This window comes from Rhipicephalus microplus, unplaced genomic scaffold (genome assembly GCF_043290135.1).
Source record: "Rhipicephalus microplus isolate Deutch F79 unplaced genomic scaffold, USDA_Rmic scaffold_28, whole genome shotgun sequence".
NCBI lineage: Eukaryota > Metazoa > Arthropoda > Arachnida > Ixodida > Ixodidae > Rhipicephalus > Rhipicephalus microplus.
In genome coordinates this window covers 1,468,373-1,481,618 of record NW_027464601.1, presented here as the reverse complement: position 1 = coordinate 1,481,618, position 13,246 = coordinate 1,468,373, and the positions used below count along the sequence as shown (strand labels likewise).

The 13,246-nt window shown below is 42.1% G+C and overlaps 1 protein-coding gene across 1 annotated transcript in view; it reads right to left on the bottom strand.

Annotated features, from left to right (window-relative positions):
• LOC142786710 (chymotrypsin-like elastase family member 2A) overlaps window positions 1-13,246 on the bottom strand; it is a 29,119-nt gene that overhangs the window by 6,395 nt on the left and 9,478 nt on the right. The window contains exons 2-4 of the mRNA XM_075884345.1: window positions 11,072-11,261; window positions 6,012-6,132; window positions 1,896-2,034 (exon numbers count right to left, since the gene is read on the bottom strand). Coding sequence (XP_075740460.1) covers window positions 1,896-2,034; window positions 6,012-6,132; window positions 11,072-11,261 — 450 coding nt within the window. The remainder of the gene's footprint in view (window positions 1-1,895; window positions 2,035-6,011; window positions 6,133-11,071; window positions 11,262-13,246) is intronic.

The following is a 13,246-nucleotide window of genomic DNA, read 5'->3' as shown; positions in this document are numbered from 1 at the left end:
CTGATGGTGTTTGCATCGTCTTGTGCCCTTTTTAAATGCGAAGCATTTCTTAGCGACCTTCAGTGACTTACACTTGAGCGTATCGATTTATCTATCTATTCAGCCGCCTATGATTTTTAGCTCTCCTGGCTGTTTCGATAATGGTATTGATACCAAACTTGGTATGGCATAACCTGCTTGTATGAAGGACATGTTTGACTAGACATGGCATGAAAGTCATGATATGGATGTCATGAATGTCATGACTAACATTTCATAGTTCTGCAGCTCTTGCGGTGGTTTCATTCACGTGTAATATTGAAAAACTGGTATGAAATGGCATGACTGCATGGCGAACACAAGCGACAGACCCAAACATGAAAATCAATACATGCGTGTCATGTAGCAACATCACTACATGCCACGCTAATGATGCACTCGCGGCCGTATCGCTAGCTTCACGTGCACAAAACTTGGTATTACGCGATGTAAACGGACGGCATGGGTGGATGACACATTAAAACATGATATTCTAGACATGCTTGTCATGTAACGACATGACTACAAGTCAACTGATGATGCGCTCACGGCCGTTTCACTAGCTTCAAATATGCCAAATTTGGTATTACGGGACGCATATGAATTACGAAAGTATGTTACTGGTAAAAACATGATAATCACGAGATGGTTGTCATGTGAAAACGTGACTACACTGCACAGTCCAGGTGCCGATGCATTTCGACGTGACGTGGTCTGCATGCTCGCCGGCGGTCATATCGTCGCGTCACGCCGGCGGTCCTGCCATGTACTCGCAGGTGCAGGCCTCGCTGCGTTGCTTTAACGCATGCTCGTTTCAGCGGGTCTCTGGCACAGACGCAGTGTTGTCTGGGTAACGCATCGGTGCACAATGCCGAAATGCAGCATGTCGCATTTCGCGCCAGTTGCCGCTCCCTGGCGTCCGACCATAGACTGCTCGCGTTTGGCTAACGTAGCGCTGCTGTGCCCAGCGTGCGCGCGCGTCAACGCTAAATCAGAATATATTGGGCCCTTATGATGTGCTCGCGGCCATGTTGCTAGCTCCACATATACAAAACTTGGTGATACGTGACGTCAATGGAAGACGAAATATATTAATGGTACAAACATGATAATCCAGACAAGCGTGTCGTGTAAGAACAAGACAACATACCGCTCTCATAGTGTGCTCGAGGCTGTTTCGCTAGCTCAACATATAATCAATTTCGTATCATGTGACGCGAGTAGATGACGATGGTAAACGACACATCCAAACATAATAATCATAGCATGGAAGTCATGTACGGCATCATTTACCTCCACTTTGTAACGTTGTGCTGACTTTAAAGTCACATAACATTCCTCATTCGTGCTTCGCATATCATCGATTCCCTCTGTACGTGGGATCGGCCAAATTTTTTCTCGCTAAAATTTATTCACGTCACACTCTAAAGGACAAAAGGTGATAACAGCAAGTCTCGGAGGTTTTTTGTAAACCAATGTGGCTAAACATTCTAAATTGTCTCGACGTTTTGTTAATAGACTGAAACTTCTCGTGTTGAAGTATCGATGCGTAATTCATGGACGAAATATTGTCACTTTCAATTTCTCATTATTAACGCAGGAATGTGGAATATACTGACAGTAGAGTTACGTCACCTTAATATACCGATATAAACTAAAACGTTTTTGGTGTCACTTGAAGATATTGATACACAGGTTGAAAGCTTTCTCGAAAAGAAGCGGGTACACACACCCAAATGATTTCCGTCATTCTAGAAACTGTGCGACGTGGGGGTGTAAATTTCCATCCAATATCCCGCAAATGATATTATCGCCGAAGTACCATAGCTCAAAGTCAGAAAATGTTTGGCCATATACTCAGCGCAAGAGGCGCTCACCTTTTCTTACTGTCCAGCCTGTTGCGTACGCTTCTGTTTCAGTGGGCAAGTGCTCCTCGCTTTGAGGAAGACACACGGGCCTGACAGTGGTCGTGAAATTCACTGGGTGAGCCAGCTTGAGGACGGCAATGTCGTTTTCCTGCAAAAAGTGTGGCAAATTAGAGCTCGAATTGGTGACATAAAAGCGTACATGTCGCTTAATATTTGCCTTTAATGTAGAAGGTGACAACAACATCGGGCCCCATCGCGTGGCCTTTTAATTTCCAAGCCACAAACTTTGTCCACATTGTTGTGCTTATGACCCAACACTCCTTCATTAGTTCAAAGCACGACATTTGTAGCTCTCGAGCACCAGGTCACGTAGATAAGGTAGCAGTACTCACCAACGAAGAACACTGTTTAGTGCAACTTGCACTACCCTAGTAGGTGGTACTGAATTCATCAAAGTGTACCAGGATGGAACACGCACTTCAGCACTTCACACACTTGCACTGATGTCAATGCTGATTACTAGATGCCTCCGAGGCACTAAAACTAGTACCATAGGGCTGGTAGTAGTTGCCCCAATAGTGCCTAAATAATAATAATTATAATAATAATAATAATAATAATAATAATAATAATAATAATAATAATAATAATAATAATAATAATAATAATAATAATAATAATAATAATAATAATGTTGTTGTTGTTGTTGTTGTTGTTGTTGTTGTTGTTGTTGTTGTTGTTGTTGTTGTTGTTGTTGTTGTTGTTGTTGTTGTTGTTGTTGTTGTTGTGGTTGTTGTATAACTTCACCTTTCATGTCGCACGAAAAGAAGAACGTCCCAGCATTGCGACGACTGCGATAATATCGATGCGTCAGAGGTCAGAGGAGCATATTCTTTTAGAATTTCCGCAATACGGTCAACAACGCGCTGAATGGAGGGATCGCTTGAAGAGACTCTACAGACGACCATTTACGATTACAGAAATACTTGGACCGTGGCCGCATTCAAATAATCAAAGGCGCGCTGTGAACCCCCTTCCGCGATTTTTCAGTTGACACTAATCTAAAGTCTTTGGTACACATTATACCTTGCCGCAAATTGTGCGGACTCTATTCACAATGTGATGCGATAGATGAACTAGCCTATGACTATAGATATACTGTGCTCATTCGTGCATTATAAGTCCTGTAATCTATGTAGTATTGCACATATTGCCTGTGATAAGTTTTTTACTTTATTTCAAATTTTGCTTTTTTGTATGTTTATATCGTACATTAGTGTCATGATTTTGGGATAGCCAGCTATAACGTAGCCTACCTTCCCATGGTCTGCCAAATACTAATAAATAAAGAGAACGTAGCGAAAACAGCACACTATGAGTTACATCGTGGAGCTTTCAAAATTTCAACCCCCTGGGGTTCTTTATCGTGCACTTGAATCTCAGCACACGGGCCTCGGGTGTTTTTGCATCTCCGAAACTACGACCGCCACGATAGGGATTCGATCACGCGACCCGTCGGTCACCTGCCGAGTGCCTTAGCCACTAGAGCATTGTGGCGCGTCCCCAAGACTGTTTAAAGGCTCTAGAAGGTCCGCTCTTCCAGCTGTCAAGGTGATTGTACTGCGCGTTTTGCGCAGCCCTGTAGTTCTATAGTTTTTAATAGATGTGTTATGTTATTACTGTTTATTTGGGCCTTGGCATGGCGCTTCACCACATATTTCTGTCTAACAAGCTTTGTGATGGTATGCTGATTGTTATGACGCAGCTTTATGCTGTTCTTTGTGTTGTGACGCGTGCCACTAAGGCGCTAATAACACACTGCGTGATGCGATGACACTAGATACTGTTTCAAGGTACGTAAGCAGACTTGAACAACAGCACGGGCAGCAATACAGTATGTTGAATTGGTTAAGGTAGTGTATATAGTGATTAGCAAGGTCTGTAAAATATTTTTCTGTAAGCATTGTACTAGTTGTTATGGTAGCGCGCAGTTTTAGAGACAGGGTAGATAAGTTTATCGATAACGTGTATGTACAACAAAAATCAGCGCAAATACATCGTTATCCTTCTTTGGCAATCTTGATTCGTCTAAAGAAGTAGTTGTTGTCAGGCCGGGTATAGAGAATTTCAGTCTCAGGCAAATGAATTTGTGCTCCCGTGTGAAGCCTTTCGAATGCTGACATTCATGGCGTCCTGTCACAAAAACAAACAAACAAAAAAGGAAAGCCGGAATACTCGCACCGAGTAAAGCGAGCTTTGTTGCAGCGAGGTCAGACTGAAAGAAACACTGCGTGCACCATAACACTTACCGTGCAACTAAAGTCATATCTATGCTTCTCTTGAACACTCGCAGGTGCCATAACATGTCTCTTCTCTGTTGGATATAAAATAATGGCTCACGTGTTTGTGCGCTCAGTTTCCCCAAGCGCAATATTCGAGGTGTCCATCCTTCCACAAGATAGCTTGCTTACGAACCATTTGTACACCCAAAACTTGATCATGTATCTTCTATATGGTTAGAACCAATGTTTAGAGTCTACTCCAAAGCTTACAACTAGTTCGTAACCCTAGTGCTGATTTTTCCATAATATACTACCGAAGGCATTCCAGTCTAATGAAAAGCAAACAATCAACAAGTCTTTTTTCGCGTACTTTATGCAGAAACACTTCACTCATGCGTATTGGCTTGCAGCTTAAACACCGTTTTTGAACTCAGAGGAGCTCACAAAGCATCGCAGTAGAACAAACTTTCTAGCATCGTGACAGGCTTACACATTGTACACACTCTTTCTTTCACTCTGGCACCAATAATCAAGGCCTAGTACACCACTACACACCACATACACAATAACTTCTACATTTCCCGGCTTCTCAAAGATATGCGCTCTGCGCACAATCAATTTCTCAGGAGGCAGCACCCAAACACTCTTATAATGTATTCTCCTCATAAAATGAGGTGCATGTTAACGTGGCTGATTACAGAGACAGGAAACAACATTCATTATTACTAGTGCGTAATGAATGTATATAATTTACTTATTGTATTTTGATTGTCGGTATGTCTGTAATATAACCTTGTTTCTTTTTTTTCAATGAAATGTATATAAGTAGAGGTTGGTGCTAATGCGTGGCGCCGGCTACTCCTCTTGCACAAAAGTCGACATCGTTTCTTGTTACCTGTATAAACTTGCACATGTTCGACGGTTTTCCAAACCTGAGGTATGCATAGGTAGGAAGGCTTTTTTCAGGCAGTCGAGTGTGCCTTTGGTCCCTTAAACATAAAAAATTATTGTCTCAACAAATTTCATTATCAATTCACTTCAGTTCAATACTGATTGTCCAATCTGATTCGTGCTTCTTCCTCGAAAAAAAAACGGAAGAGGTGGTCCTGACTGGCCTTCATAATCCCTAATTATTCTATTGTTATAAATGACTCCACATATATGGGTAGGCTGCAATGTGGGCCGTTCTTGCCATTCCTGCACGGCACTTACTCCCCCTTAAGCTTTTTTCCAGGTGACTAATTCTTGTAAAATATTGCTATCACACACTGCCGACAAAAGTTTGAAGCATGCTTTGCAAGTTCCAAAGTGTGTTTGGCGAAGCCTATGACTGGCGTTGTCGTGTCTTTTTCGTTGGTGTGTTATACATTTATAGCGTTCGGTATAGCCTCTGATATCGGGGGCACCCACACTCTTGAGGCGCTTCTGCGAACCGCTTGCCGTAGAATCGCTTTGGTGCTGCACCTGTCTCTTGGTGAAAGACAATCGCGCTTACTTGTTTTACCTCAAACGACAATCACGTTTTGTCAGCGAATGTGAGCAAATACATATTCATAAGTAATGGTTCGCTGTTATTTTACATAATACTACATTTGACCGAGAATCGACAAGGACAATCAAGTTTCCGGATTGAAACCAGCGACACAGCTTTGGGTCAGTAACATGATGGGGGCATAGCTATCTTTGGCACGGACGGAGGGATGCATTGTTGGACTGACGTGAGTAGCAGATGTTAGAGGCGCCTTTAAAATGACAGTGAATAAAAATAAGGAAACGAGATTGCGACAATCGCTGAAAAATGCTTTGACGGCAGAGTACTTTCGCACGTCTGTGAGAGACTTACATGTCCTGTGTAGTTTTGATGAACGCATATCTCCTTAACAGGCACAGCAATCTCTCCGTTATCAAGGACACTTCTCCGCCATGATCCAAGGTGTACACGTATTCCATCCAGAGTTACCTCACTGCAATAAGAATAATATAACATCCAAGATAAGCAAACCATCCCGATAATTTATTTTACCTGGTATCAACAAAAGGAATGGGTATTCATTTGCTGGCCTGTTTTCTAGAAACTTCTTCGGAGGCTCCTCACCAACCTGCGTGCAATGACAAAGGAGTGGTTTATTTTTTATATTCACTAGCCCTCCTGCAAATATCTGCTGTTTTGCACTTCTTTTTCAAGAAGCACCTGTACAGTGTGAATAATAGACAATGAATGGTAGAGAAGCAAAGATAAGAAGCTCCACCAGTCGAGGATAACAGTTTGCTACCCTTCAAGGGAGCAAGATGGCGGTGTTTAAAGAGAGAAAGAGGAAGAGGGGAAATAACAATAAATATAGCATGTCACAGAGCTCGCACACAACCACGCAGTGAGTAACACTCCATCAATATGGCTGGAATGCGACATCACGGTCGAAGCCACTTGTCCCGGTGCGTTTTTCTGGAAAACCTCTGCCGTTTCTTCATCGCGATCAGTTGCGATGTCCTCTGTCGACGAACTGCACGAAATGATCCAATAGACATTTGTGTACTGTCAAGGTGCACTATTCGCAACTTTCGCAGATGGTGGAGTCGCCATGCGGCATTCGTCGTAACTGTCGTTTGGGGGATGTACACGCAGCCAGCCTTAACCCGCACTTATCTGCGCAGGATCATACCCTTTATAAAGTCCTGAGATGGCACTTCCAGTGGTGGAGGCTATGTGTTACAAGCCACGATGAACATCAAAGAATGCTTCATCAAGGCGATGAAGATGACGATTGGAAAACAGCGCGTGTTGTTGCTGCTCTAGCGTCTTGATTGAAGGACTCTGTACTCTATGTACATTCTGTAAATATATTTTTGTACTTTCGGATTAATCTTACCCCGTGACAATATATACACTGTCCGCATACGTCTCGTGTAATAGAAACAGCGACAGTTGCTTCAGCACAGGGGACGACATCTCAGATTATTCCAGATTCCTGGCACACTGAGATGCACTGTGGCTTGTACAAGGCACCAACGGGCATTGTTGGTTTATATGTCATGGCGAAGCCCAAAGGAAGTTTGTCGTTATATTTGACATACTATGTCAAATATAAGTTTTAGCATACTATGCTAAAACTTATAGCATACTATGCTATGTTAGTTTTAGCATACTATGCATGACGCCTGCTTGAAAGCATCATGGTAAGGTTACAACAGCAAGAATGTGCGAAAGGTCTGACGTGCGTCCTCAGGACATGAATCGTAATGTGGGTCTGCATTGAATGGTAACGAGAAATGGCAGTGGTTGCCTCTGTTGCCATACATCTGGGCAAACCCAGGCATACTCTGGTTTATTGCGCCCGGACTGCCTGTAAGACCGTAATTTTCGTTTTGCAAGTATTACTCTGCACAGGCAAGCTATATATTTCAGAAAAAAGCGAAACGTGAACTGAAGAGCAGCGGCATTGCACCTGCTGACATCCCCCACGTCTTTCCTACTAATAAGTTGAATAGCTGAAACATTTAAAATAGCTGAAACACCGAATTTAGCATTGCTATCATTAACCGATTTCTTGAAAACGTCCATCGACAACGGTAATTTCACAGGGTCTGTATTTCTTGATTTCACGAAAGCCTTTGATACTATTAGTCATAATATTTTATTTAGCAAATTAGAGTCCTTGGGTATCACTGGCCCATCCTTGACCTTCATAAAAAACTACCTTCTTGATCGTGAACAATCAGTCTGCATTGGGGGCGTTTATTCTAATGTTAAAATAATTAATCAAGGGGTCCCACAGGGTTCTATTCTTGGACCCTTACTGTTTTGTATCTATATTAATGATTTGCCTGACTGCCTTGGAGATTCTAAAGTTATTCTTTACGCTGATGATACGACCATTTCCATCTCGCATCAATCATTACCTACTCTGATCAATATGTTGAACAAGGAACTGACTAATGTCGTTGAATGGTGTCGCTTAAACAACTTAATTTTAAACCCGCTCAAAACTCAATTCATGGTTTTTAAAACATCACAAAAAATGCTACCTTTCATTCCACAAGTGTTCATTGACAATTATTTCATTCCTGCGTCTAACTGTGTGTGTTTTCTGGGCATAAAATTGGACCCTCATTTAAAGTTCACCAATCATATTCTTTACGTTAAACAAAAAACAGCATTTGGTATAAGATCACTCATCAAATCTCGTCCTTTTTTTTCACTTGAAGCCTTATTGTCTTCATACTTTGCCTTCATACATAGTCACATCACCTATGGCATTACATCATGGGGAAATACATATAACATTCATATTTCGTCTGTACAGCACATTCAGAATCAGGCCATGCGCATTATTACCAACAGTTCATCTTATTCTAACGCTACCCCACTCTTTCAGGCTAACTGTATTCTTACTGTGTCTGGCTTATTTAAATTTCACTTAATCACATTGTTATATAAACAACTTAACAAACAGCTTGTGTTTGATTTAATCGATGCTAGTTTACTCACTAACACCAATTGCACAAGATTCGCCCACAGTCACAACTTCCTTTTACCTAAATGTAACACCAATTATGGCAAAATGACGTCCGCCTTCGCGGTCATCAAATTGTGGAATAACCTGCCCTATACACTAAAATCATCATCATCTTTTCATGCATTCAAACGTGATCTTAAAAACTTCATCTTGCATAACTAGGTTGACAACGATGATTACTAAACGATTCTTGGTATCCGGGCATGAAATGGGAAAGTCTTTGCAAATTCACGTTATTGCTTTTTGGCGTGATTATGTTTTACTTATATAATCTTATTAATATTGTTCTTGTGTCGCATTCTGACTGCCTGTTTTGTTTACTTGATGTTATTTTATGTAAGTTCACTGTTTATTTTTCTTTGTGTTGCGTATTTTACATGCTGTTTTAATTAATCATTTTATTGTTATATTTAACCGAGGGTCCCCCTGCAGTCGCTTGACTTTGGGACCCTCGTCTGCATACTACACTCTACGAATTTTGTATTTTGAATGATTGAATAAACTGAACTGAACTGAACATTTCTGTCAAGCGCTGCTTCAGCAGAACGTCTCCATGTCATTATCTAAGGCGGAATGGGCGGGTGGCTGCTGGAGCAGAATAGTAAACAAATCACGTGTAAAATTTCTCGTATATTATCCTATTGAGCTCATGCATCGTAATCACATCACGTGAGCCACCATTCTTACGTCATAAAGTGCGCCGGAAAGACAGGAAATGCTAGGCGATAAAAACACCCTCTCTGTTTTGTTTTCTTTAACGAAGATACTTAGGCGCTCATTGAGCATTCCCTCCCCCCCCCCCCCGTCCCAACAGCATGATTTCTATAGGTTGGATTTAAGGTCACATATTATATTTTGTTACCAATTGAGGTGAGGCAAATAAAAACTCCAACCAAAAAGTGCACTCCGAAAGCCGACATTTCGAAGCCAGACTGGCTTCTTCCTCAAGAGGTAAGAAAGCCAGAGAGGTGCGGTGCTTACAAACGCTTGCTATCTTTGCGAGTGAGGTTCACTGTGACCAATCGCAAACTCTGGCTGTAGAGGGAGGGCAATGCCTCCATGGAGTGGTTGATGTTCTCCGCTGCCTGCTCATTCTTATCCTCATTCCCATCCCAACCAAGCAGGCGTCTGCCAAATGTTCACCTTTAAATCAATTACCAATCTCACCTTTTAGGGGCGAAGCTCCTAAAGGCGTTGATTTGATCATCCCTTCTATGTACGTACGTGACCACCTATAGGTCCACCTTTGCAAACTGCCCACTACTTCGTCCTTCCAAACATCTCACTACGCTACATCCCCGATTTACCACTTCACCGACCATTGGGCCATGATGATGAATGGGGAACAGAAGTGACGTATAGCTACCACTTACGAATAATAAAATTTCTTGTATAAATATATACAGTGTTTGTCACGTATTTGATGATGTAGTGGGTGATATTCACGAACAGTTCATGGTTTAGTGATAAAACCCTCCAGCGCTTCGCCCCACTCATCGTTTACTCCGTGGATATGCTATGCTTTTTTAATATCATGAACGGCAGATGAGGGCGTATTTTTCTATTCTTCCCAAAGTTATGATAATACCATCAGCGGGACACCTAATAGTCATCGTGCATGTGACTTTCGTTAGCTTCAATAATCCGTTGTCAGGCTAGCTTGTTAAGAAACCTAAATACTTGAAGGGTTCATTCGACAGAAGACAAAGAAAGAGCACTGATGCGCATGCGAAGCCTATTCTTCAGCAGTAGCAGGCTAGAGCATACCATCATAAAGGCCGACCTCTCTGTCTTTCCTGGTTAAACCTCTTTCTCTTTACATTCATCAGTGTTCTTTCGCTGCCTTTTTTGACATCTGCTGTACCCGTATATAAGTTTTCTGGTATGGCTGAACAAAATCTCGACTACCATCAGCCAATAACGTTTTGTTTTGATTGATCTTACTTGTTTAAAATATAGCTTTAATGTATTCCGAGAGGCTTTACTCTGCAGTCGATATCTGCTTCATGAAAATATTCAGAATTCAGGCTATTTATCCGCTTCATGCTAATTTTGATAATGGCACTATAATCGATCGCATAATAATAAAGGTATTCCGAAGCAAAACTTTTGTCAAGAATTGCATTTTTATTTTCTGATCAATAATCGCATAGACACAAAGAGGGACGGGTCATTTCTTTCGTTTTCAGGTTTGTGTGTACCTTCCTGTCTACTTACATATACCATGCAAGTTTTACACATAAAATGTAAACACTGCGACGGTATAGGGGGCTAAGGCTTCCGCAGACCACTCCCTGGCGGCGTCTTAGCCGAATAAGATCTATATGCGCCGACATAAGGCACACGCCTCACGTAGTCAGCAACGTGGCATGCAAAAAGGGTCACTCACTCTACGCAATGTGCCGCTGTGAGGATATGTTGATCCGTAATGAGCGCACCTCCGCAGAACTGCTCCGGCCGGAACCGGGAACTAGTGTGGATGGCCACGTTCCACGGCCATCGTGCAGCAGTGTTCTCGTTAGAAGTGGTGACACCGTTGTAATGCCTCGATGTCACGAATGCTGTGCCAAACATTGGGTCTGTTGGACATGAAAAGCGACAAGTCAATTTCGCTACTGGCTACGCATTCATTCAACATTTTCCCAAACACGTGTCATGAACCCTTCACGTGCCTTCTGTCCAGTTCATGCATTATTATCTACCGTGGAATCCACTCATTTTCTGACTCTAATGCTCTTATAGGAGTATAGTACGGTTTTCCGCATGGATAGATGGACAGATGAATGAATGTATGAATAGATGGATGTATTAATGGATGGCTGTGTGGATGGATGGATGAATGCTATGAGCGTCCCCTTTATAAGGTAGTGGTAACATGTTGGTCACTAGGCTCGCAAGAAAAAAAAACGTAAATCGCAGTGGTGAAATAGTCCCAAAAAGCCGAGTCATATCCCTATTGCAAAAACCAGTGCCACTGGGTACCAGCGTCCAGCGCCATGCCTGATTATGGGCCCAGTATGGCGCTGATACCAGCGCTTCCCAGCGCTGTTTGTGGGACGCTGGAGCATCAGCGTCCCAGTACTCTGCCAAAAATAGTTTCATAGGGCTAAAACAGGAGGAGGGGGGCATTCGCCATAAATAAATAAATATATAGTTAGCACGCAATCACAATAAAAAATAAAATAAAAAGTGCAAAAAAATAAATTGTTTTCTGACGAGATTTGAGCTCACCACTTCCCGATTTTGAACTGAGTACACTAACCAGTAAGCTACGCCAGAACGTGCTTGTCGACTTGTAAGTTGAGTATTCATTCAAAGAAAGCGCCATTCGACTTCATGTTTACAAGTTTCACATTCAAAATTGACGCGATATTTCTTTCCAAAAAAACAATTGCGTCTTAATTTGACAGTAACGAACGGCTTGCGGGCACCGAATGATGCGCGGATATTAGCAAGAGCGCAAAGCTTTTTGGATCATCCACATTTTAACTCTAAAATATCTCAAACTGGCTGGAGGAGTAGCCACAGATTCTCGGCTGTTGCCGCCGATAGTTTTTTTTTTCTTTTATAGTCGGTTCTCGTATTTGCAACGGGTCAACATGTACAGATGATTTAAAATGACTTGTTCGGCAGATATCCACACACGCACGTGTGAATTGTGAGTATTTTTTTTTTTGCGCAAGCGACGATATATCAGTATATACCCGGCGTGTACATATTTGCATGCAGTTATATCAATACCTCCAAATAAGAAACCACCGAAGAATTTACTAATGCAATCTGTTTATAAAGTAGGCCACTGTGTTAGTTCACTAACACGTACCAAGTTACCAACTAAAAAATGCGTGTTCTTACATGCGAGCCAGAGAAGTACTGGCTACTGCGCTTATAAGGAAGCTTTCGGTGACTGCCTGCGTTGCTGAAAGCACGACACATCAATCATCGTCGCTCCATACATCGTTGCACCATACACGCGGAGAAATGGTTGGTTTAGGCTCAGAGATGTATACGCTGTACTTTACAGTCATTCTTATACTTTAGAATTGAGCCTACTTAGAGCCTACTACTACTTCGCACTGTGGATACTTGCGCACAAGTATCCACAGTGCGAATGCAAAACTGAAGTATAGTAAGTTAAAATGAATTTCACAATGTTTTTGTCGATAAAAAAACGGGAGGCGTAATCTTTGTCCCTACTTTGAACCATATGAACTAAAGCATTGCCACCGAGATGCGGCGCACAGCAATTCATCTGTAGAGCAGACGACGGATGACAACTGGCCCTAAAGCGTGTTCTTCAGTCTAATGCGGCAGTCTTCGTGCCCCAAATGATCAAAATTTGTTATGAATCGTTTTTGAACTCATTCAACATTCAATTCTCTTGCCAACGTGTTGCAAACACATGGCCGTCACAGCAGCTCCATCTGTGTGTCCGTAATGGAGAGGCACCACATATTAGAAGTCTCAGTGCTCTACGTATAAGAGTGAATTCAGATACTGTAGAATACTGTGTTCAAAATAGTTACTCCTATCTGCTAAAACAACCTTTCTTCACCAAATGCGG